Raw genomic sequence first — 25329 nt, forward strand, 5'->3', positions numbered from 1 at the left:
GAAGGTCTGCTTCATGTTTTTGGAGTGGCCGGCACTCTTGGGACCTGGCCCCTCCTCATTCAGATTGAATTCCATCAAGATTGAAGTTCTCTCAATACCAAGATCCCCTTGCCTCTCAGCGATCTTAGGCTTTCTGTGTAAAGTGGGATTCTTTGTTCAGGTGTATCAGGGGAGCAGGTGGACGCTCATTTATGTGCTTCGAGCTCCTTTTGAATTTCAATTAGTGATTATTTGGTGTTAGACTGATATGTGTTTTAATAGCAAATCCCAATATATATATATATATATAAATGTCGAGTCACTTAACCTTTCTGTAGTTAATAAAAAAAAATGTGTACAAATATAAAATCACTAAAATAATCACATAAACATGTGAAAGCTGATGATGTTGTTGTTGAAAATGCTTGTTATTCCTACTACAGCTTCATTTAAGCATCTACGCTGTTCCTAAGGAGGCATCAACAAATCTGATAAAATTTCAGTTTCGAGACTAGAGAAGCAGAAATCTCTATGCTATATAACATTGAAAGGGATAGATCACAGTAAAATGCAACTATTGTCATCATTTATTCACCCTCATGTCATCCAAAACATGCATTTGACTTTTTCTTTTACTAAACACAAAAGAAGATATTTCGAGAAATGTCAGCGATCTTGTGTCCATTCAATGTAAGTAAATGGGGACTAGAGTTAGTCAACAACGTTCTTCAAAATATCTTTTTTCATGCTCTGCGGAAAAAAGGCATTCAGGTTTAGAATAACATGAGGATAAATGATCAAAGAATTGTACTTTTTTAACCATGAATATGAACAACATTGTCCTTCATGTGAAACTGAAGGGTGTTTAATGGTCCGACCAAAGCTCAATGGGCTGCTTGTGTCCCTGTCTAGTATAAGGTCACACACACTATCAGGGCTGTATGTTCAGCACAAAGTTCACACAAGAATGCCCAGTTACCACGGAAACTACTCACGACTGACATGTCAAAGTGTGGGAGCGACTTACACAGATTAAGCGAATGCAAGTCTGACAAAGTGCATCTCAAATTAAAGCTGCATGCTTCTTAAAGCCAGAACAGGAAACCTTCAGAAAGATTTATAAGTCAACATTAGGAATGAGATAAACATTTGGAAAATGACATAAAAAGTGCTTACTGCTAAAACTCTACCTAAATGAATTTGTAGATAAAAAATCCTTACAAAATTATTACATAAGAACAGAAACAGGGCTTGGGGAAACTACAAAAACAAGTATTTGAGTTACACATACACTCGTTCCGGTGCAGGAATCTACGTCACTGATACTGTTTCTTAATATTTGTTTAGTTGTTCAAAAGGCTGCGGGTTTACATTCCACACCTCCAGCCCTCGGTCAGACGTCTGATTCGCGTGGGATGTGACACGCCTGCAATAAACGTGAGCAAGCGTTTGAACAAACCACTCAAAAGCCTTTCAGAAAGCTTTCAAAACATCCAGCCTGCACGCCTTATTTGGAAAAGACCTAAAACAATGTAAAAACAGATGCCATTTAGTTTCATCTCCAATTCATGACATCCATGAAAGTGTTTGTTCTGTGGTAGTCAGAGGCAAAGTAAGAGGAATGTCAAGAGGAGCTCTTGAAGAGATTTAGGCTCTGAGCTGCCTTAAGGAATCCATTATTGCAGTAAAACTGATACGCCAGTGTTGACTTGGCGTACGTTCAAGAGTGTGCAAGAACCTTAAAGGGACAGTTCACCCAAAAATGAAAATTCTGTCAGATTTGTCACTTCAAATCTGTATGAATTTCTTTCTTCTGCAAAACACAAAGATGTTTTGAAGAATATTGGTAACAATGGCGATACCCCTTCATTTCTATTGTACGGACACAAAACCAATGCAAGACAATAGGTACCGCTGTTAGTGGTTACCAACATTCTTTAAAATATCTTCTTTTGTGTTCTGCAGGGTGAGTAAATGATTTTCATTTTTGGGTGAACTAACCGCTTAAAAACTAAGATGCTTTCCTTTTCTGTTAAGAGGCACAAATGAAACAAATGGTTTTCAATAAAGCTGCTTTGAAACAATGTGAATTGTATAAGGTGCTACACAATGTGACTTTTTCACGTCAATCAAAATTCACGCTCCTGACAGTAAATACAGTGACTGGCCGTAAATAATCCTCTCAACAGGCTGTGATTAGCATTACAGAGGTGTGTTATAATTACATGCATTCTAACACCCTGGGTCTTTTTATTGGGGGGCCCACTAGGACAAAGCAAGATGTCCAAGCATGTGATGTACGGCTCCTTCGAGAGCCCACCCTCTAGAGCTACACAAAGAAGAGCTTTACTACTGCCATAGATCTTCAAACCCAATGTCACAAACCAACACGTCTGGAACATCACAGATATGGCTCCGTCAAACAACTAAGCATAACATACAAATTCATCCTCATGTTGTTCAAAACATGTATGATTTTTTTTCTTCTGTGGAACACGAATGAAGATATTGTGAGAAATGTCAGAGTGGTTTTGTGCCCATTCAATGGACGTCAATGGAGGCTATTGTTTTCGGTTTTCCAATGTTCTTCAAAATATATTTTACTGTATCCTGCAGAATAAAGTATGTAATAAAGGTTTGGAATGACATTTAAGCCGATTGCACATCGAGTCTGAAATTTGCATCCGAAATTTCTGCATAAATAAGACATTTACATTTACACACTGCCTCCGATATTTTCGTCCGTCATAAAAAAAATCGGACTGGGTTCGATTTTCTGCATTTTTCGCATCCGTAGCAAGCATGTTGAGAAACCGTACAAACAAAATTCAAGTACAGAAAAACGCATATGAAAATTTTGCATATGACTGTATGTGCAAAGACCTTAAGATGTGTAAATTTTGAAAGAATTAAACTATCCCTTTACATTTAGGCATTTGGCAGGCGCTTTTATCCAAAGCGACTTACATTGCTTTATCCTATATATTTTACATAGGTATTTGCAATCCCCTGGGATCGAACCCACAACCTTGCGTTGTTAACGCAATGCTCTTACCACTGAGCTACAGGAAAATATTTAATACTGCCTGTAAAGTAGTATTATAAAAAATATTGCCCATTGGGAATCATCCCAAATCTCAATACCCAGAAGGGGCTCATGGTCAATAAAAGTCAAGGTCAAAATAACGCCGTGTGGCACAAAGCAGGAATGCAACCTACAGCATTTATTGAGTGTGTGAGAAATCCTGACCTACATTAACCAGCTAATTCCCTACTCAGCCTGTGACTTGAGGCTTTTGTCTGCCAGGCTGGCCCTTGACTTAATTTTGCACGAATGTTGCATGAGGGTTGGCTAAAGGTTTCCACTTAATCCCATTCCAGCCCACTGGCATTGGCAGCTGCACAAGGATTATGAAGACCAGCAACAGGCGACTCCATAGATGACCCGAAACTTGAAAGCATGAGGCACATTTTCCAAAACAAGAAACAATTAAAGACCGTACAAATGAGCCAAAAGAAAAAGGGAGTACTATTCTATCAAGCCTAAAACAGATAACCTCAGACTATGAGTCAATCTCCTCTTCATGGTGCCCCTAACTAAACATTAAGAAGTCTGGGCTACATAAATGGGGGGAGGGCTTTAGTACCATGCACATCCTAGTCCCACAGATTTCCGTCTTCGAGTCTTCTGTCATCCTCCACCCCCTACAGGCTCTGACTGGAGCACTGGGCCATACAAGATTACCCTGGCCTGAACTGACCACCTGCTCTGTGTCAGACACGACACAGACCAAATCTTCCTCTGGAGCGGCCATCACACAAACACTGACACACAAAAAATAGCACTGATGCCTCATACTAAAAAGTTCATTATGCTGAGATGGCTAAGGAGGAGGATGTGTAACATTAAGGAGTGGATGCTATTTAAACATAACTGACATACAGTGGGCACTAAAATATGTGGACGTTACACACATAGGTGTAACAACATTTCTGTCATCATTTAGTCACCCTCTTGTCAATTCTAACCGGTATGACTTTCTGTCTTCTGCAGAACACAAAAGAAGATATTTTGAAGAATGTTGGTAACCGAACAGAGGTGTTACACACTGATTTGCATGGGTATTGTGTCCATACATTAGAAGTCAGTGGTCTGTGGTTCAGTAACCAACATTCTTTTTGGGTGAACTATCCCTTTATGAACTAATGATGAAGTTCAGTACACCAAAATGTCCATAACTAAATTTGACAAACAGAAAGTGTAGAAAACTATCTATCAGAAATATTGTTTCATCATTAAAACTTATGTTTTTGGAAATGCAATCTTAAGGTTTATTACTTATTACTTTTCACATTTCTTATTGTATCCATTTTTACGACTTTTGATTTCACATTTATAACAAACAGTAGTCAAAAAGACAGAACACAAAACAGAAGAGGGAGAGAAACACAAAGACCAAGGGGCGAAGAGAAAGACAACAAAGGCTAAGAAAAGTAACCCAACAAGTTCGACCAGTTCCCCCCACCCCACCCGGCAAGTTCACCACACTGAAAAAAAAACACAAACATGAAACTCTACACTGCTCTATAGTGACTGCATCGATAGCCAGTCTCACAGACATGCATACCTATGCATTAAGATGGTGACAGCGCCATCAGCACCTTTGACATTTCCTGAATTGATTTGAAAAAAGTCAGCTGAAGGTCAAATCCTAGCTTATACATTGCCAATACTTGTTTCTTATTCCTGACTCATACCAAGAACACCACAAAACACCCTCCGACTATGTTTTACCACCAGTACTGGATGTGTTGCTGGCATTGATGGGTTTACCTTGTTTCTTTTTCCTGTTGGTGGCATACTCTGACTTCCGGAGCGAGCTGGGTGCTGTCTTCCTATAGAAGCTGTTCCTGTCCAGTGAACCCACATAAACAGGTTTCCGCATCCGGCTTTGACTTTCCACATCCACTTTTCCTGGATGTCTGCTGACCTGTTCCTCGCATTCAGAGCTGAGATGAACAGGATCCTCGTAAGACCGTATCCCTCGTAAGGCCTGCTTCTGATAAACATCCTTTTCGCACTCCTTACGGTATCTTCCACCGCTGTGGTCACTATTGTAACCCTCGTGATTGTGTTCCTCTGAAACAGACCTAAGATCCCGATATCGCTCCCTGATTTTTTGGTCACAGTCATCGCTTTCACATACCTTTTCTTCATAGCAGTCTTTGACTCCACTGTCATACCGTTCATCTTTCTGATAACCTTTGTCATCCCGTGGATCCATCTTTCTGTACTGATAGTGGTCTTTTTGTCTATGAGGGTCAAGGGAGTCTCTATCTTGAATCTCAAAGTGATCCCTCTGCTCAGACAGGATATTTTCTCTATAATCATACCGATCATAATGGTTACCTTTCTTGCGTTCGTACCCATCCTTGGTATCTAGGCCTGACTTGTATTTACAGTTGTCTCTTTCTACAAGTTCTGCACCTGTCCTTTCTCTATGGTCCCTGCGGACCTTGTCCTTCTCTCTGTAGTCATAATCATCTTTCTTTTGTACATATCGCTCATACTCTCTTCGTTCACGTGAGTCTCTTTCTCTGTACTGATACCTGTCGCATATCCGACGGTCATCCTCAAAGTAGGTACGCTCATAACGTTCATCTTTTCTGTGATCACGCTGGTCTTTCTCTCTACGATCATAGCGCTGGTCATTGTCTCGCGAGTCATACCTGTCTATTTCTCTATATCTGTACCTGTCATCTTTTCTGGATTCATAGCGTTCTTGATCGTAATGCTTATCCCTACGATCGTAACGGTCATACTTATCCAGTTCTTTGCGTTCATGGTAATCCCGATCCCTGCGATCTACATCTTTGTAAACATCCCGCTTATAGTAGTCCACATGATCACGGTCCAAACTGTGTGCATACCGATCTCTACGACTATAAGGCTCCCTGCCCTCGTAGTATTCATCGTATTCCCAAGAGTTGTACCGGTGTACATGGTCAGGCCACTCTTTAGTCCTTGGGCTCTGATCGTAGTCTCTCTGGTCTCTACGATCAGAATAATCCAAATCCTCTTTGTGCTCGTAAAAACAGTGATTACGTGCCAATTCCTGTGGCTTCCTCGGCTCCTCGTAGACCGCCTCTGGAGATTGATAGAAGAACTGCTGAGGCGGGCCCTCTCGATGAGTGACCCTGTCCCAGTCCTCATATTCCCAGCTTTGTTGTCGTATCCCATTGGCTTGTGCGAGGTAGGCCTGGTGCTCCCAGTGTCCAGGCACAGGTCTGATGTCCTGCTGGCACATGACCTGCTGCTGCTGAAGATGAAGCATTTTCATACATTGCTCCTTGTCCCAACTCTCGCTCACCAGTTCTTCCACGCTCTTACCTCTCTTGGGAGGAGCCTTGCTGATCTCCCAAGGCACCGGAGCGAACGGCATAGGGTGTCCTATGACCACCTGTCCCTTCATGATAGCTGTGAGAATTCACGTCGCTCCCACAAATCGGGCAGGCTGTGTTAGCTTCCCCAAATTTCACATTCCAGATGTGGAAGAATCCATTTATCAGACATGCTTAAACTATCCGTCTCGCTAAAACTCTCCTTCTAAACTAAACAGGACTGTCTAGTTCAGAGCTGAGAAACTCAATCTCTCTCTCTCTCTGCCTACCCAGCCAATAGGAAGACGAGAGGAAGGAGGTGGGGGAGGGACACACGCAGAGAGGAGGCAAGGGGAGGCGTTTAGGGTTAATCATTCAAGTTAGTCACATGAATGGATTATAGGGAGGCTGTGATTGGCTGAAGTCTCTGTTTGCAAGAAAACACAGGCTGGAATTTGCTGACCCCCCACATGACAGAGGAGGAAGCATTAGCCTCTTTAAGTCCACAAACTTGAGGCGTCCTTAAACTTGGCATTGTTTCTGCGTCATGAGAATGTGTATTGTCTACTTTAAAATCGTACAACTGACTCTGAGATTTTGACATGATGTTCTTTATTTAACAAGTTTAGCAGGTGTATTTGTTGAGAATAGACTTTCTGTTCTTTCAAATACAAGCATGAATCTGCTGTAACTTGTTTATCGTATGTATTTCTGAACCTGTTTAATAGCAGATTCAAAGTTCCCATGATTTCATGATCATGAGCTCTGTTCGAGCTTTCATGTTTCAACAAGATGACCTGGGAAAGTTGGACGCAGGCCGATTATTGCAGAGAGCACTGTGCACTATTGAGTGCCTTCATACTCCACAATGTGCCATTGTTACTGACTGCCCCTGGTTTCACAGGCTATGGCATCTTTTCATGAGAAGAAGAAAAAAAACTGCTATTCATGCGCTTTAGTATAGTATATCACTCCCCAAGACAATAAGACAAAAAGTTACGCAGAACTATGATGTCCTACAAAACAAAGTTCTGCTGTGAAAGTGTGCTAAAAAGAGTAATTGAAAATAAGGGTTAAGGTAAGTACTTATAGGATTATAGACAATCTACATATGAAAAGTGAGAATAGAGGATTTTGCAGACCAGATTACATGTGCTCTTTGCACTGGTCTTTTGATAATCAGTGTTTAAGATCTCACTTTACTGCAGGGCAGACCGAAACTGTTTTCTCACTTCAGGGACATTAGAGGCGGCATTCTTGTTCTGTAATGGTAGGCACATGTTTTACTTCGTTTACCCAAGTACAACCCTTTGAACTAAGAATTGAACACACTTTCAAACATGGTGCACACCTGGTGCCTTTCATACATTTTCATCCAAAGAAAATTAGCATGTTTCTGGGTAATATTTTAAATTAGGTCATTAACCAATTGTTTGTATCCCTAGACATTCAAGAGTCAACACTAGTTGAGAAAAAAGTAAGAATCTCAATCAAGAGACTTAGACACGTTCACACTTAATAAGCAAATCAATGTCCCTCGATGTGTTTCATCCATTTTGATTAGTTCAAACCCCTCACACAACACAACAGGACCCCAAAACGCAATTACAGCCAAGAAACATCTATAAACATTCATGTGACAGAGGTGAAAATACGGGTCTTGGATGCCACTCCTCTCATCTGTCATTAAAACAGCCCTACGCTCAAACTCTCACAACCTTTCCAGCAGGCGATGGGATCATGCAGCTCTCTAAAGAGCACTCTGTTAACCTGAATAGGCTTTCGTGCAAGAGACGGACACAGAAAAGCTGGGAGCTGGAGATTAGATCCTGGACACAAATGAGCTCTTGATGCTTTTTATGAGCACCCAAACAGATCCCAATTAGAAGTAAGGCTATGGATGGGGCAATCCAAAACTAAATTTGGACACGCACACCTACATATACACAAAAATAGGGCAGTCAGAACTTCTTTCTTTGTTTCTTTCTTTCTCTGTCCTAGGTATTACTGGTATCATTTTATTTCAATTCTTCACATATTATGATATTATAAGTTTGTCTCTTCCTCACTGCTCAAAACCATTGTGCAGCAAACCACTTTACATGTAATACGTTTTTGTCAGACTATCTGCACTGTAACAATAAATAACCATTGTTTCTACCCTCCCTGATGGAAAACACACCCAGTTATGATAAATGTGAAACTCGCATTCACCTCCCTTACATGGATAAAGGAAATGCTGCCACTAACACCATAAATCAATATGATTTTTTAAAACTAAACCTAACTGGCACGCATTGCTAGAGTCATTAACATATATTGAAGTTATTTTACACAACTTTCATAAAACAAAAAGTATTTTAGCTAGTAAAGAAATTGTGTCTCTCAGACTTCCTGTAGTATCGCTGAAAACACAATGTTGGTGTTCAGCATGACTTGGGCAGAGCTCCAAAACAAAGACACAGATCACTGTGCATAACAATTATATCGAGTTAACCACAGATGAAGCTACTTTAATAATTAATCCTTAATTGTTCTTTTATTAAATACAAATCAAGATATGTTTAAAAACAAGTTGATGACTAAAAGGCAGGCTACACTTACAACAACATGTGTACATAGTCATAGGCAAACAGTGTATGTGACATAACGATGTCACATGATAAACACAACACGCATGTAGAAAACAGCGAAATATCAGCAATATGCTAGAAAAAGTAAAGAAGTACAAAATGTATCTCCAATCGAAATAGGAAGGAATATTTAATATAACCCATTACAAATTACTTTTAATATTTAAAATAAGACAGTTTATATAGGCTAAACATACACACATATACAATACTGTTAAAAAATTAGATCACTTGATTGAAATGTTTTTTATTAACAATCTAAACATTATTTGCATAGTTATTGCGTAGTTCTTTTGATGAGTTAACTAGTATTATAAGTAAGTACACCCAAACTTTTGAACGATAGAGTATATACATAAATATAGGTAAAGTAATATACTAAGCCAAACAGAACATACTGAGCAGTCAATTTACAAACTCTCGCTTCCAAGATTTTTTAAGTCTCACCTGTTACTCGAGTGGTCTTGGTTCTAAGAACATGACTAAAAAGTGCTGTGAGACGCACCACTGGCTGGAGCAGAGAGCTCCAGAGACGAGCTCTAAAGCCACTAGTGCCCATAATGTGCACAGAATCCTATGTCCAACACTTTCCCATAGGACTAAAGCAAGATTGAGACAGGATTTATGAGGGTATAGAGATATAGACAGAGGTATAGAGAAAGACACACAAGGGTGCAAAGAAAGGGGCCCTTGGCTCCCTCTCGCTATAGGTTTAGAATGTATTTCATATGTACGTGGGAAAGACCTCAGGTTCAGCATTTCACATGTATAATATAATAAACCATAAAAGTTAATGCCTTTACAGATCCAATCATTAAAAATCATAACTATAGATGGTTTCATTGGGGCACATGCTGGACCGGTCTTTGTTTGTTGATAATATAACAATTTATTTGATATATTTTGCTTATTTTTACAGGGTACAACACAATAAAACTGCAGGAGTTACCAAAACCATGACCACTGAACTGATGAAAATCAAACAGTGAGAGACTTAATACCACAGAACAAATCGTTTTCAGCAAAACAATGCTTTATGTTTTGAATATAAAATGAGAATCATTGATAATGTTAACTGTGCTTAATAGCTCCAAAAAAGCATTCTGTCAGTGAAATATGATTTTTTTCTCCATATGAAAGTGTGGACTGAGCCTGTTAACCATCAGAAACATATCAAACCATAAGAACTGAACTGACTATATGAAAACCTCTCATTATCTGTCACCTAGAAAGTGTGAAGGTCAATCAGAGAGCATCAATGAGAAACCGCTGAATATTATACAACAGCACTAAGAGATTGAGTCAGCACTCCAGGACACTTCTTTAAGGCATATCAAATCTGAGAAATTGTGGGCAACCCGACCAATACATGTTAATAACGATAGACTTCATAGGAAAAAAGTTGTGTTGACTCACACAACATAGAGAAATTCAACATAAAAGCTGTATGTACCAACACACCCACTACAGTAAACTCTGTCTGGGATGATGGTTTCAACAACACATGGAAAGCGAGGAACACCTGCAACACGTTTGACCTCAAACCTGCTGTTGTGGATGTGGATATTTTAGATATTTTATACGTTTTAAATCACTGCCACATGCAAGAATGCTGCATTGCAAATCCAGGTATCCAGTTATTCAAAAGAAATTCTGCATGACAGAACACCCTGAGGGGCTTATAGTTTGTAGCAGGTTGTGTTCTAGGAATAATAATAGGACTGTGTGTTTTGTCTGACAGTGTAAACAATACATAACAGATCACAGCAGTTTATAGTGGCAACATTAGTTTTTAGTGCATCCCTTAGTACAAGTTGTAGCATTTTAACAGTTAACAAACACACACGACACAACAGATGAAATAAAAGTCCAAACATTTAGACACAAAAGCAACTTAGTCAAATATGTAGATAGAAAATTATTATATAAATATATTTATTTAAATATATAAATATAAAATTATACCGAAAAAAAACAATAAATAATAATCATAATTATTATTATTATTATTAAATAAATCGTAATGCTCATATAATATATTTATTATTATTTAAAAAATATACATATTTATATGCACAACAAAGACATATATTCGCGATAAATCGTTTGGCAACCCCCAGCTTCGAATGGATATTTTCTTTTCATTGTTTCACCGTTTGAGTCGAATGATGTACAGAATAAAATAAAACAAACAAAAAGGTTGTCCTTCATATTGGTGACTGGATACTCAAATTAAGTTATAAATATTTTCTGTAAAAAATTTAAAAAAGCTCAGTCCCTACTTAAAAAAGCTAAACATTCTATGATACTGAACCGAGTGTGAAGAGAGAAATTATTACCTTGTAGCTGCTGCTGTTCCAGAGTCAGAGTCTCCATGGTGTATGTGCAAAACTCCAGATTCTCTAGCGCTTGTTGTCTCGAGGTCTCATCCTGCTCGTCTTCAAGCATGGCCTTAAGCTCTTGGGCTGTATGGGAGTACATATCAATGTCTCTTTCCACCTCCTCCAACCTCAGGAGCAACTTGTACTGCTCCTGTTCTCTCTCTCCTTCTCTCTCCATCTCTTTCTCCAGAGCATCTTCTGCATCCTCCACCCCTTCAACTACCTCTTCCGGTGAATGGTAGAAGGGGTTGGACGAAGGCAGAGGCTGGCGGGGAGTCACAGTGTTGGTGCGGATGCAAGGAGGAGGTGGCCGTGGTGCTGGCCGTGCAGGTCTGGAAGACTGAGGAGCAAGGCGGTCATTGCTGGTGACAAGACATTGCAGGTTTGAAGGAGCCGGTGGCCGGAGGACCCGTGGACGAGGAGGAGGTGGGCGTAGCGTTTTTCGTCTCTCGAGAGAGGAGGAGGCAGAGCCGGCTGGAGAGGATGTGTGGGGGAAAAGACGCTCGATTGGTGAGGATCCACGAATGATGTCGCTCTCAGTGCTGTAGTCCAGAATGGAGTAATGGCGGGAAACTTTGCTGCCCCATCCGGCGTTGATCTCCTCCCATCTGGTTTGTTCTGTTGGGTCGTTGACACGATCTGGTAAACTGTTTTCGAATTCAATCAGTTGCTGAGAAAGCTTGGCTTCAAGATCACCAGCAGACACAGCCAAATCTCCCAGTGTCTGAGATGTGGGTAACCCATTGGAACTCGACCCACACCGGTCCCTGCGACCATTCGATATTAGATCAGCATCATTGACGCTTGCGTAGCGTGTCACCTTCTTCTGCCTGTTCTTTTCACCAGTGATTTTACAAATGAAGGGTTTTCTGCTGTCATACGACGCATAGTGGCCATTGTTTCTTGTCCAGGTGGAATTAGGTGAGGTTTTAGTTAGTGGGTTTAAACTTGGATTCCTGGTGATGGGTGCTGGTGGAGGTTCCCGTAAACTGGTGTGTGAATTGGTGCTGTATTGTCTGTTACTGAGGGCGTGCAAACTGGGTCTAGGAGGCAACCGGGGTCGAGCGTGATTGCTTTTGCTGATTCTTTGAACTCCCCTGTGGGGTTGTGTGTGAGGTGGTGGGGGTCTCTCTATCCTTTGGTTTTTCGGTTGAACTTGTGATTGATTTTGCATTGCTTTTCTGTCTTGGGAAGTTATATCGGAGGGTGTGTAGCCAACACGTTCCTCTTTTCTTTCTTCGTCTCTGCGTTCAAAGTAATCCAGGTCCCACACAGTGTAGTCTTCCTGGGTTGCCCACTCCTGGCCGTATTCTGGAACTGTGTGATCTTGTTGAACCGAGCTTTCAGGTGTATAACACTCCTCTCTGCCAGTAACACAATTTTCATTTTCGGGTTGTGGTGTGACCTGCAGCTGTCCTTCTATCTTGACAAATCGATGTGGGAAAACACCTCTTCTGCCGTGTATTTGCCCCTCCAACCACCCATCCTCAAGCTTGGCCAGGATACGGATCCTATCTCCTACATCAAAGTCCAGCTCGCCGGGCTCAAGGGCCCGAAATTCATGAAGGGCAAAACCGTAGACAGCTCCTTCTTCCTCCTCCTCTTCCTCCTGCTGCTGTTCAGTTTCCACCAAATGATCTTCATCTCTCTCTTCTTCCTCTCTCATCTCTTCGTCGTCCATGCTGTAAGCCGAATACTGTTCCAGCACCTGAGGTTCAGGCTCCTCCTGAGGCGAGCGCAGGGGTCCAAGCAGCTCCACGAATCCCTCTGGAAAAACCCCTGTCCTGCCGTCCAGCTCACCCTGGAACCAGCCAGGCTCTGGCAGGCCTATGATGGTGATGACATCACCCTCACGAAAGTCAAGTTCTTCGTCTAGTTGGGCGTGTAGGCTCATGAGGGCGCGGGCCTGACCCAGGGCGTACGGGGGGAGTTCGGACGCCTGGGCAGCTGCACTACGCTCCGACAGCTGCCTGGATCGACCAGAAAGCTCCAACTCTTTAACACATGACGTGGGGAACAGGCCACGTGATCCCCACGCATTACGGCCTCTTATCCAAACTTCGTCCACGCTATCTTCAGCAGCAACTACATCACCTACAGCAGGAGAGAACAGGACAAACACTTAATAGAATCATGAATTGTACAATCACTTTGCAATAGCAAATACATTTTGACTGGTCTTTAAGCATATGGATTACATTAACTTTGGGAAAGTGAAAATACAGTCTAGAAGGTATCGAAATCACTAGTTGATCTTCACACAGCTCTATCGCTTTTCACAAATAGCATAAAGAAATTGTGTTTTTCTTTTGTTCCAAATATAAACTTAAGTACTAACATGATTACAGTACACAAATAATAATTCTGTTTACAATTCTGAAAGTTGCCTGCTGAGTAAAGTGGTACCAATTATACAAATATTTACATTACTTTTAAGGTTTAAAGTGGATTAGAATATGGATTTGGGTGGATTTTCACAATGTGTTTGTTTCATTTGCATTAGGTAGTACTTATTTGTATAAGTAGCAATTCTACTCAATGGATTATTGAACTGCATTCATACTAAATCATCCTGTGTAAAAGCGTAAAGGCATCTGCTAAATAACTTAAATGTACATAGAAATATATCCAGCAGGTGTTTCAACATTTGTTCGCAAACAGCATAAAAGACAAACACTATTTATGCTGTTTTTGTGAATAGCATTGGAGCTTTGTGAAGCTCACCCCTGACCTCGGTAGTAGAGAAGTCACGGCTGTGGTCAGTTTCAGTCTAAAAAGCACAACACACACACCAGCAGGAGCCAGAATGTCCACTGGGATCACAGGGGTCACATTCCACACAGATATGCTCCTCCTCCCATTGTGTTCAACTCATAAACTAAAACAGTGTTTATGATCCTCGCTGAATATGCCAAATACATCAAGCTTTTCCCCAAAAACTAAGGAAGCTTGTCACAGTATTTCACACACAATTTCCACACACGGTTCTGTCTGATCCCAACCAGTAGATATTTTTTGTACTTTGTCATGCAACAACATTTACAGTATGATACTTTATGCAAACGCCAACATTTATTTCCAAAGCAACGAAGACAAGATAGAACAATACAGAGCTAATAGGCAAACAATAGAAGAACAAACACATGGTTTATACATTTATAATAAACATATTGCGATGACTGTAATGTACTCCAAAAACAGCTAGTGACATCTAGTGGTGAACTGGGATCAGTGCTACTAAAAAGGCTATTTTCAACCACCTGTAGAAATAGATTTCATGAAATGGAAACTCTGAAAAGGGACAAAACTTCTAAGGCATAAAAACAAAGCATTTGATTTATCTATAGTTACAGGTCAAAGCTTCCATTTCTGATTCAGATCTCTACTATTTTATCAACATTCTTGGCATTTGGCCTGACTTATGACCTAGAGCTATATTCTCTTAGCTAAAATACTACGTTTACCTCTCACACAAGTCATTATGCTGCTTTCAAGAAGGATTTGGGCTTAAAAAGAGAAGATAGCAATACAAAGTGATAAATGTTACAATAGAGTCAGAATGACACCAAATATAGACCATTTTGCAAGACGTAAAAACATTGGTCCAGAAACACTTTGTTTTATGCTTTTTCACATCTTAAATATGTATGTGTATCATTTTAATTCAGCTCTAAATGTTCAGTTGGTTATATTTATATATTATATATTTTTTCTCATGTTTGTGTGGTGTTAAAAACAGGAAGTCCTTGTGATGATAAGTTTGGTCAAAATGGTCTATAGTGTAATTTAGCTCTTTCACCAGGTTTAGTATCTACTAAAGTCAATATAACACAGAACCTCAATAAATCAAAGTGAAAATGCTGTGGGGAGAAGACACTAAGTATTATTTGCATTTTTTTAACACCAGATTATCTAAAATAATCATGCAAAGATAACATCACAAACATAACAAAATTGTTTGCCCAAAGGTAGCTTGGACAATAATTTATCAGACAAAATGCATTTGTATATCAATCTAACATGTGCTTGTTCCAAAGGAAAGACCTGATTAAAGACCAATTTATGCATAGGTTTTTGCTTTGAAAGACAGCACAAATGTGGCATGTAAAAAAATTAAGCATGTAATATATTTACCTCTCTTTAAGGGTAAGCTTCCAGACTCCACAGAATTAAAGTCATTGATGCACACATAGAGATTCTCTCCTGTCTTGGTGCTTGGAATTGTAACAGGTTCCACAAAAGTGCTTGGAAACTGGCCTGAAAACAGACAGTGGAAAGAAAATGAACACTTAAATATAGGTGACAGGAGACTACCGGTAGTGAGTTTAAAACAGGATTTTACCAGTGACTCCATCTTTGATACCAAGCAGCCAGAATTCATCAACAACGCTGAGCACTTCTATGACATCACCAGTAAACAGAGGAAGTTCTTCTGAGACGCTCGGTAAAAACTCAAACACAGCACGCACCACCGATCCGGCTTCCATGTTTGCTCATACCCTGACATCCACAAGCATCAGAAATCTTCATATAATGGAGCTGCTAAGGAACAAAAAAATAAACAAAATGATTTATGGTTTGCATATCCCTAGGCTACTAGACTGTTAATAAGAGTTAGGATGCCTTTTACTATTAAAGATTTGCAGTAATTTTACATTCTAAGACAATGAGGTCAAATAATGACTTCAGACCAGCTGTTTGAAACATACAAGAATGAGCAGCCAGGGAAGAGAACTTTACTGTTGTTTTAATATTTCTCCATGAAACTTGTTGTGACTGTCATTTAAAATGAAAAACGAGATTAATTTCACCTCTCTATACAACATCTCTGGACCAGAAGCTGAAATGTGTTTATACACCAACCAAAACATATTTAGTCATTTGCACGAGAACAATAATGGGGTGGAGGCCTTGAGACATACCATTACAATGAGTCAAAGTTCTGAGAAAGAACATTCAAACTATAAAATTTTACTTGTGAGCCTTTAGAAAACAATTTTCTTGGTTTTATTAGCGTTAAATTTGCACATTGTTATCAGCGTTTTACTATTAATAAAACAAAAACTGTTTGTCTTTAAGATTTTTTTTTACATTTTCTTAAAGGGACAGTGTGCTGTAAAAAGATTGTATACGTTTCTTTTCTCTGGAACCCAAAATAGGATATTTTGAGAAATGTTGTATGGTTTTGTGTCTATGCAATGCAAGTCAACAGCCAATGTTGCAAATATCTTCATTTGTGTTCTGCAGAAAAAAAGTAATAAAGACTTAATATGACAAGGGTGAGTAAATGATGAAAGAATTACAATTTTTGGGTGGACTGTGCCTTTAAGAGAGGGACAAATTTGTAAAAACATCCTCATAATTACAGTGTTACCTCTCTGGTATTAAATAATATTAAACTGCACATATCACATTTTGCTTTAATTCATTTCATGTCTGTGAAACATTCTCACTTCTATGTGTAACCATGAATGTACACTGCCAAAGGATATGAAAGCGTTTATAGATGGCAAGATTGAGAAGTCATATTGTTCTGGTCCTCCTCGTTTACAAATAAATGAAGAGATTGATCTCACCCACTGATGCAGCCAATCCAGAATGAATGGAGGACAAGATACCACAGTGAGAGTGCGAATGTCAGACAGAGAATGTTAGAGAGAGGAAATGAGAGCTAAAATGCACATGTTTCAGAAGCTCAAAGGGCTCTCTGTCAACTCCGTGTGTGTGAGAGAGAGTGTGTCTCTCTAGGGACCTCTCGGGTATCGGGTGAGGGGTAACAGGTGACCCTACCGGGAGGTGATGTGGGTCACAGCAGGACTTGTGTAGTTACTATTGTAACGGTTTCCAGGTGTGAAGTTTGTGTCTGAACGTTATCTACTAGCAACATGAGGAGGAAATTTCTCTGTTTGTATGAGGCTGGTTTGATGGGAATAGAGGGGTCCTCACTATACACTATGTAAGATTAGTAGTGTGAATTAGTGATAAAAATGTAAATATCACAATAAACCTCATGCGTAAGCTACAAAAGCTGAGTGTTAACCATTACATGGTTCATTTAATAAAGTCAAAATTTGTTAAATCCGCCGCTAGAGGATTCACATTCAAAACAACAACAATGGCGTAGCTTGATGATGATGCTCTGAAGGAGTGTGGAAAGATGAGAAGGGAACTAGAAATCTGAAAAATTTGAGATATTGTAAGTACTCAACTGAAAAAAATATATAACACTGGGCTAGTGGTTTGAGGATATTTTACAAACTGTACCTTTGTGACAGAAGTGGGTAAAATTCCACTAATGTGCATCTGCAGGTTATGTTGCACAACTTTAAAAACCTTTTAGTCAGGCAGCAACATGGACACCTTTTGCTCCAGCACTCCATCAAGACTTTTTGACAGCAGTGTCGGTTTCATAAAAAAATGTACACTGACAGAACTCAGACTGTGTCAATCCCACAATCCTCTATGACAGTAAACTATAGATGAATTATAAAATTACCGAACATTAACATAACAAAAGTAGTGTGAAGCTAAAAATCAATTGTTTACATCTTTGGAGAGCATTCGCACACCATGATTTTCTGCTGTGCTCCATGATCAACACATGGGAATCCCTGTAAAAACAGAAAATGGAGACTTTTTGTCTCATTATTAAATACCATTCATTGTCGCAGTCGCAATTTTTTCAACACCACATCAAGCTGACCAAACCTTAAGTCAAGTAAGTTTGGTTCATGAGGCAAATACCAATGTGAACACGTTCAGGCACATGAGCAAAAAGCCCCACAGATACACATCTGTGTGGGTGTGTTAGGGAGAGAGAGTAGCAGCACGTCTCTCCGCTTTAGGATCTTTCGAAAAAAAGTCCCACAGAACCAGGAGATCCCAGTGTCTCATTCCAAGAAGTTCTGTATATTTCCAGCTGACTACACGGTTCAGTTTATGTGAGTCATCATGTCAGACAGAGAACTTGTATGCTTTTAAAAGCTACCTGCACCTCTTTTCACTAAGCTTTATTTCACTTGATTTCATAATGACTTTTATGTTGTGCCTTGCCTTCTGTTTCACAATAACTTATTTTCATTTTACTTACTTTTTTACACAGTTAAAAGTTATGATGGACTTGAGACCTCGCTATATAGTGATAGCACACGCATGTTGCGCCTAACAGCAGTTACTATAACTTTACTGTATAAAACCTTATTCTTATGAATGTTGTTGATTTGGCAAAGCTGTTTGAAAGCATACAGGACATGTGTCTGATTTTGTTTTACTTCTTCTTCCTCTGAAAAGGTCAGTACTGATGAGCACAATCATATCCCACTCATTTACCGCATGTACCAAACGGTAACTTCCTGCACAACTACTATTTAATGAAACGTCAGTCATGAATTACTCACTAGTTGTTCTAGACCTGTAAAAATGTCTTTGTTTGGTTGAACAAAAGATTTTTGGAAGAATGATAACAACCGACATTTCTGGGCCACATTAGCTATCATAGTATAAACAATTACAATTGCACACAAATGTGCCCCAGAACTTTTTGCTTTTCTAAATTCCTCAAAATATATTTTTAATGTTAAACAGAACAAAAAATAAATACAATTATTTTTCCTACAATGGTAGTTAGGTATGCACCAATAGGATTTTTTGGGCCGATACCGATTTTAACAAAAAACTATTGGCCGACAACTTCTACCCTAACCGATATTGGTCAATTGTATACAGTACTATACAATACTAGCTAGTTTAACTGCATTCAATTAATTTTACTGAACATGAATTGGATCCATTTAACATTTTAAGAGAGGTACAACTGTAAATGTGCCTAAATGTAAATGTAAGTTAAGATAAAAATACAAGACGACAATATGACAATCTTCTTTTATTAAAAACAATCTCCAATTTGACAAAAAAAATATAATTTCTTCAATACATTTAAATAAAGCCTGTGCTGTTGCTATTAACAGTAACAATTTTGGATATTCAGACATCCAACTCATTGCCTCAAAGCAGTTAATTAATAAACTAGGGACCTAGGATTTTTTTTTTCCTAAATTTGGTTTCATTTTTTCCCGAATTTCCTTTTTTTCCTTTTTAATTTTTCTGGATTCTGTGTTTTTCCTGTTTTTTGGTGGTGTACAACTATGTTAATATGAACCAGTATCTTACATCTTATTTTTCTTTTGCTGTTTTAAGTCTACTTACATTTGCTCACTAGTATTGTACATTTTTATTAGCAGTTATGTGGTAAACTGGATTTTTTTTTTGTCTGCTTGTCGCAAATTTTGACAGCAGCTTATCTCAAATGAAACGGTATAATGTGTGCCTGAGATAAACTCTTTTGGAGCACCACTGATTGAGTTTATGAGTTCACATCCATCAGATGCTACAAGGTCCACTACAGTACACAAAACAACACCCCTCATTCACATGAAGAAGGAGCAGATTGCATATTTAAACAGCAGCTGAATAATTATGTGTGTGATTCATAGCACAATTTGAATTTTGTTCCTGTTTAACATTAAAAAGATATTTTGAATTTCATAAGCTGTTCAGTGGTACTTTCTGGCGTGTTTGCTTCTTTCCATCTGTGTTTTCCCCTTCACAGAAATCATAGGGGCCTAATAAACAATCGGTATCGTCCTTTTTCATGCTATTGCCGGTATGCCGATGGTGTTAAATTAATCCAATATCGGCCGATTAATATCGGCGGCCAATACATCGGTGCATCCCTAATGGTAGTCAATGATCTAACAATGGTAGTCAATGGTGCCTCGGATATGTCAGTTGCTAACTTTCCCACAAATATCTTTCTTTGTGTTCATCAGAACAAAATTTTTGGGTGACCTATCCCTTTAAACCATAGTGCTTCCAAACATGAAGAAAGGTAAAACTTTATAACATACATCGCCTATTTAATCAATAGAATAGTCTCCACACTTGTAATAGTAAAGCTCCACCCATTTTGTTGGAATAAACTATTATTATTATTGGCACACGCTAACACTCGACTGAAGACCAGCTGGGTCCAGGGATGTTTGTTCAAAAATGTAATGTTTATATGGCTACAAGCTCAACCCTTGAAAGCCAATCCGAACACGTTCTCTCTAATATCGGCTAACACTATACTATGATAGTCCGTCAACAGACTATCTAACCCTTTACCCAACCCTCACCTAACAGTCTACTAATACTCCACTAATACTCTAATGTGAGTTAGGACTCACACCTGCAGCTACTGTTTCAATGGATAACACGCTCCAGCATGCATCTGTTGTGTAGAGAATTACATTCCTTTGCTTGATTTCACATATTAATTTCCCAAATTTTATCAATGCAACTCATCACACTTGCATTCGTCATACAAAAGGACAATTAAAACTCTTGTTGAGCTTATAAAAAAGATGAATGAACAACGAAAACGAGCGAAAGAGAGAGAAAGGCTCTTAGAAAGTCTGCATGTGTGTGTGTGTGAGCGAGCACTGGGGTGATAGCAGTGGCATTACAACAGGCAGCTTTGTAAACACAAGTCTAACACTCACGCTGGAGTCTTTCAAAGAGGTCACACACACACTCAAACAGCTGGCTTCAAAACAAAGAATCAACTGTGACGAAAGATTCAGCGCTGTGGATTAGAGCAGTGTTTCCCAACCCTGGTCTTCGGGGCACACCATTCAACTCATCAGTCAGGTGTTTCATATAGGGAGAGAACTAAAACATGTGTGTCCCGAGGACCAGGTTTGGGAAACATGGAGTGACATAATATCACTGTTGTGTATCAGAGAGTTTGTGTGTAGGTGTCTCTGGGGCAGTTGTGGCCTAGTGGTTAGAGAGTCAGTGGCATGAAATCAGTATTACAACAACCATATACATGACATGCAACAACAATTACTATGTCCTAATCTGGGCTTTTTTGTATAACATGCTGCAATAATATAATTAATAATATTGTGTAGCATGAACATTAAAGGGACAGGGCACCGGGTAAGACTCGTACACATCTGGCTAAAACACAACCCACACATCTGGCTTTGCTTTGCCCGAGTGGAATAAACATTATATATCATCCTTGCTGATATTTCTAAACCTTGACGTCTCTTTCCATTCTGTATTTCTCGCTCTCATAACTGTGTCTGATCCCGTCCTGGATGGAGTATAAATGCAGAAAAATGCTCTTTGGCTACATGTCAGCGATCTCTTTTCGGATCGGACAATCGCCTAAAATCCAACGCAAACTCCTTTCCTCTGTTCCTATTCCCCTACAGTGTTCCCCTTCTGGAACCTGATCTGCTGACCGCCTGCTTTTATTTATTGAACAGGTCCGATTTCTAAGCAACAATAGGGGGAAAAGTGGGGAGGTGTGGAGAGGGGGCTAATGCAACACAAACCGAGGGCTGGATGCTTCCATATTGTGGCACTTTCTGCTGCTTTTTAATATAACTGTTGGGTGTTTATCGTACTGGCACTGTGCGTGCCCGCAGTGTGGCACGCTCTTTAAAAGCATTTGTTCCAAATCAGTCCCAAACCCGGAGAATTGGATCATTCTTGATACTGTAAGCTCCAAATTATGTGGCTGACCCTCACAGAATGTGGTGAAGAGACCGGCTTTAATGAGATCATTGCAATAAGAAATCCAAATAATAAGAACTAATTGTTTTATATTTGCTCTATTTTATTTATGGCATAAAAAGACTAATCAGTCACACTGAAAGTTAAGGGATAGTTCAACTAAAAATGGAAATCTTGTTGTCATTAATTAACCCTCATGTCAATTAAACATGTCACCCTCGTGTCAAAAAAACTGTATACTACCCTTTCTTTTGTGGACTACAAAGGAAGATATTTCGAGTGGTTTTGTATATGCAATTTGTGATTTGTTTGTGTTGAATAGTGTCTGAATAGTTCTGCTTTGCTTCTTAGTAATTGAAGACAGCAGACATAAATCGAAGAACTGGCGCTTTTTCTTTTCCCTTCTCTAAACTTTTTTGTATAGCTCTTTCTTCATTTCTTATAGTACCCACACTTCCTCATTCCTTCTTCCTTTCTCAGAGTGGCATGTTTCTAGGCTGACTTCACAAGAACGAGGGTGGAAGGTGTATGTTTGGCAGGTCCGAGCTCAGTTTGAGGGAGAAATCCAGTGCTCAAGAGACCATGTATGGGGTGGAGAACTTTCCTTGAGACGGAGGAAAAAAAAGAGAGCCGGGCCAAATAGAAAAGGTTGCCGTGGAAACCAAGTAGCTTGCAGGACTGTTTGAAAAGACTTCCTTAAAATGTCAAATTCTCCCATCCCTCTCATCCAAAAGCACAACCTTGTGAGAATGTTTTTTATTTAAAGGCTATGCAGAAAACAATCTCCAACAGAGAATCTGATGAGGCTATTGGCTTACTGCCCACTGCTAAGGCCTAAAGTAGCTTGAATACTATGCACAGTAAGACTCCCCACCGAACATTTAAGAGAATCAAGACAAAACTCGAAACAACAATGCATACTTTGTGTCTAAATGACTGTGAAGCATCTAAAATATCGCTAGGACCCTTTTAGACAGCAATGCTTCCGGTAGCTGTTTATAGGGTTTGAAGGAACATGTTCGAAAAAAGGATCAGAAACATGTTCTCGCTATTTTTAATAGCACTACATGAAGCTGCAACTATTTCAAATGTCAAATGGCTTGCCGTGGGGTTCCGACAAGTATGCATGATGTGGTTGCAGGCGTCACCCAATTAAAACTAACCCACAGCCTAACCCACTTTAAAGCCCGGTGGCCTGTATTCTATAGGCCTACCCTATTCTGACAAGTTTGAACCCAAGTTTGAGTCCAAGAGAGAGTCTTGTGACAAGTCAACAGCAGCTTTAAGGCCCAAGAACATGGCTGGTGTTCTAGATAAATGATATCCATCAGTTGTTGTGAGATTACGTGAGAGTGCAGATGATGAAAAACCAAACCAAAACTACATCTAATATCAATGACATGAGCAAATATGAGAGGCATTTTGAACTCACTGTTGAGTCATAGAGTCTAAACCTCAGTTCTGGCTGAAAAAACATGTTAGGAATGTCCCAAACTTTCTTGCTCTGGGATCTGATTGTTTTCAGTACTATGGAGGCAAGTCTCTACAGGTTTTGAAGTTTTTGTCATCATTTGTTCATCCTCGTGTCATTACAAACCTGTGTATGACTTTCTATGGTAAAACACAAAAGATGTTTTGAACATTAAGACTGAAGTACTACACACAATGAAATTAGATAAAGATTTTAGGCTGTCAGGTTCTGAACAACATGAATACTAAACAATGACAGAATTTGCATTTTTTTGAAGCAAGTATCCCATTTAGATGTCTATCGATCTCATCTTGTGATGCAGAACATGCCCATCTTTATAGCTTTCGAATCAAACAATATTCTTTATTCTCTTTTGTGGTCAGAGTTCATATAGTTTTGCATAGCTGTATAGAACTCTAGCTGTCATGTAACCACATCGAGAAAACAATCCTCCAAGACAGGGAATACCACTGTCAACCAAATCAATAATTCAAACTCTTTGTTTGTAACAAGGAAGCAGGTCTCATGTAGTTTTCTGTAAATCGGTCTCCATAGGACTTAATGCCTTTAAAAAGTGATAAACTATCTATCTATTGGTTCCAAATAACATCCCACCAACAGAAGCCAACACACAAGCCCCTAGAGAACCACAAACCCATCACACTTTCGATTGAAACACAATACAATTTCACATTTTAACTAATAATTTATTTCATTCCTGTGATTGAATCCATTTCGTCAGCAAGCTATAGATTGATGCTGTGTTTCAAATCAGTGGATCATTTTAAATAACTCCTAACATCACTTTACAGAAACCCCAATTTTAAGCATCCCTGTCAAATATTATTACTGTCAGGTTTACAAAACTTCCTGATACGCACGAACTAATGTGATATTGGCTATATTGGATTTAGGGCTGTGCGATAAGGAGGAAAAATTTGATATTTAGCATGCTAAATAATGCAATATTCGATATGCGATACTATATTTATTTTTCCATTTATATTAAAATAGCTATTTTTTGCAACCATGGCGATATGCACACTTGCGATTTGTCGATATATTGCACAGCCCTAATTGGATTACAAAAATGACAGAGTTCCGTTAATCGTTGGGTAAACACAGCATGCCAATACCTATTCAAGATTAGACTGTGCCGAAGAGTAGTATGCATACTATTTGCGCTCACGAATAGTGCCCCAAAGTCTGGCACGCTGTCTGGGGCCCTGGGCAAAAGAGACGAAACAACTGACAACAGTTGTCATGCCAGGTGACGAACACGCTATTGGTATCATAAAATCACTAGCAATTCATATCCTCCTAATTGAGGTTTATGATTGAAAGCTATCATATAATGTCTCCTTTTGAAGTGCATGATTTTACAGGCACCCTTACTTATTGGGATTATACCTAGAAGACGGATTTGATGATGTACAGTACCGGTTTTATGCACAAAAGAAAAACGTTAACCACAGTAAACGCAAACAGAAGAAATGTTTCCACTTTATCTTACTAATGTCTCTAAAGTCAATTAGATCAGCGTACAGGACGCAACCACAAAATTCATTTTAAACTCGTAATAACATTCATTCAACACGATTTTACTCACCTCTGTGCCCTCGTTTGAGTCATATGCCTTTAATGTTACAGAGCGCTGTAAAAAAGGCGCGACCAAAACGCAAAGTGCTTCTCAATTCGAGCGGATACTTTGCCGTTTCCCTCTTTCTCTTTCTATTGCTTTAATATCGCTCACGATCACATATCGGTTCTGCGTTTTTTATGCCTGTCAATACTTGGCTCACACGTTGCAGATGATCCGATCTGGCTTGTCATCTCTACGACACGACGGGATCAGCTGTCATCCCAATGGAAGTCCCACTAGGCTGATCCCCCCTCCATGCTGACATCAACATCA

The 25329-nt window shown here is 39.4% G+C and overlaps 1 protein-coding gene across 4 annotated transcripts in view; it reads right to left on the reverse strand.

Moving 5' to 3' along the window:
- dnmbp (dynamin binding protein) overlaps positions 1–25329 on the reverse strand; it is a 37339-nt gene extending 12010 nt beyond the window's left edge. For 2 of the 4 annotated variants that reach the window (XM_056771196.1, XM_056771194.1), the window contains exons 1-4: positions 25024–25329; positions 15717–15916; positions 15509–15631; positions 11333–13468 (exon numbers count right to left, since the gene is read on the reverse strand). In XM_056771196.1, the coding sequence (XP_056627174.1) occupies positions 11333–13468; positions 15509–15631; positions 15717–15861 (2404 nt within the window). In that variant the 5' untranslated portion in view covers positions 15862–15916; positions 25024–25329. Of the gene's footprint in view, positions 1–4813; positions 6597–11332; positions 13469–15508; positions 15632–15716; positions 15917–25023 lie in introns of those variants that run through there. The other 2 variants (XM_056771195.1, XM_056771197.1) reach the window with 2 other exon arrangements.

This window comes from Triplophysa dalaica, chromosome 17 (assembly GCF_015846415.1).
Source record: "Triplophysa dalaica isolate WHDGS20190420 chromosome 17, ASM1584641v1, whole genome shotgun sequence".
In the NCBI taxonomy this organism is placed as follows: domain Eukaryota; kingdom Metazoa; phylum Chordata; class Actinopteri; order Cypriniformes; family Nemacheilidae; genus Triplophysa; species Triplophysa dalaica.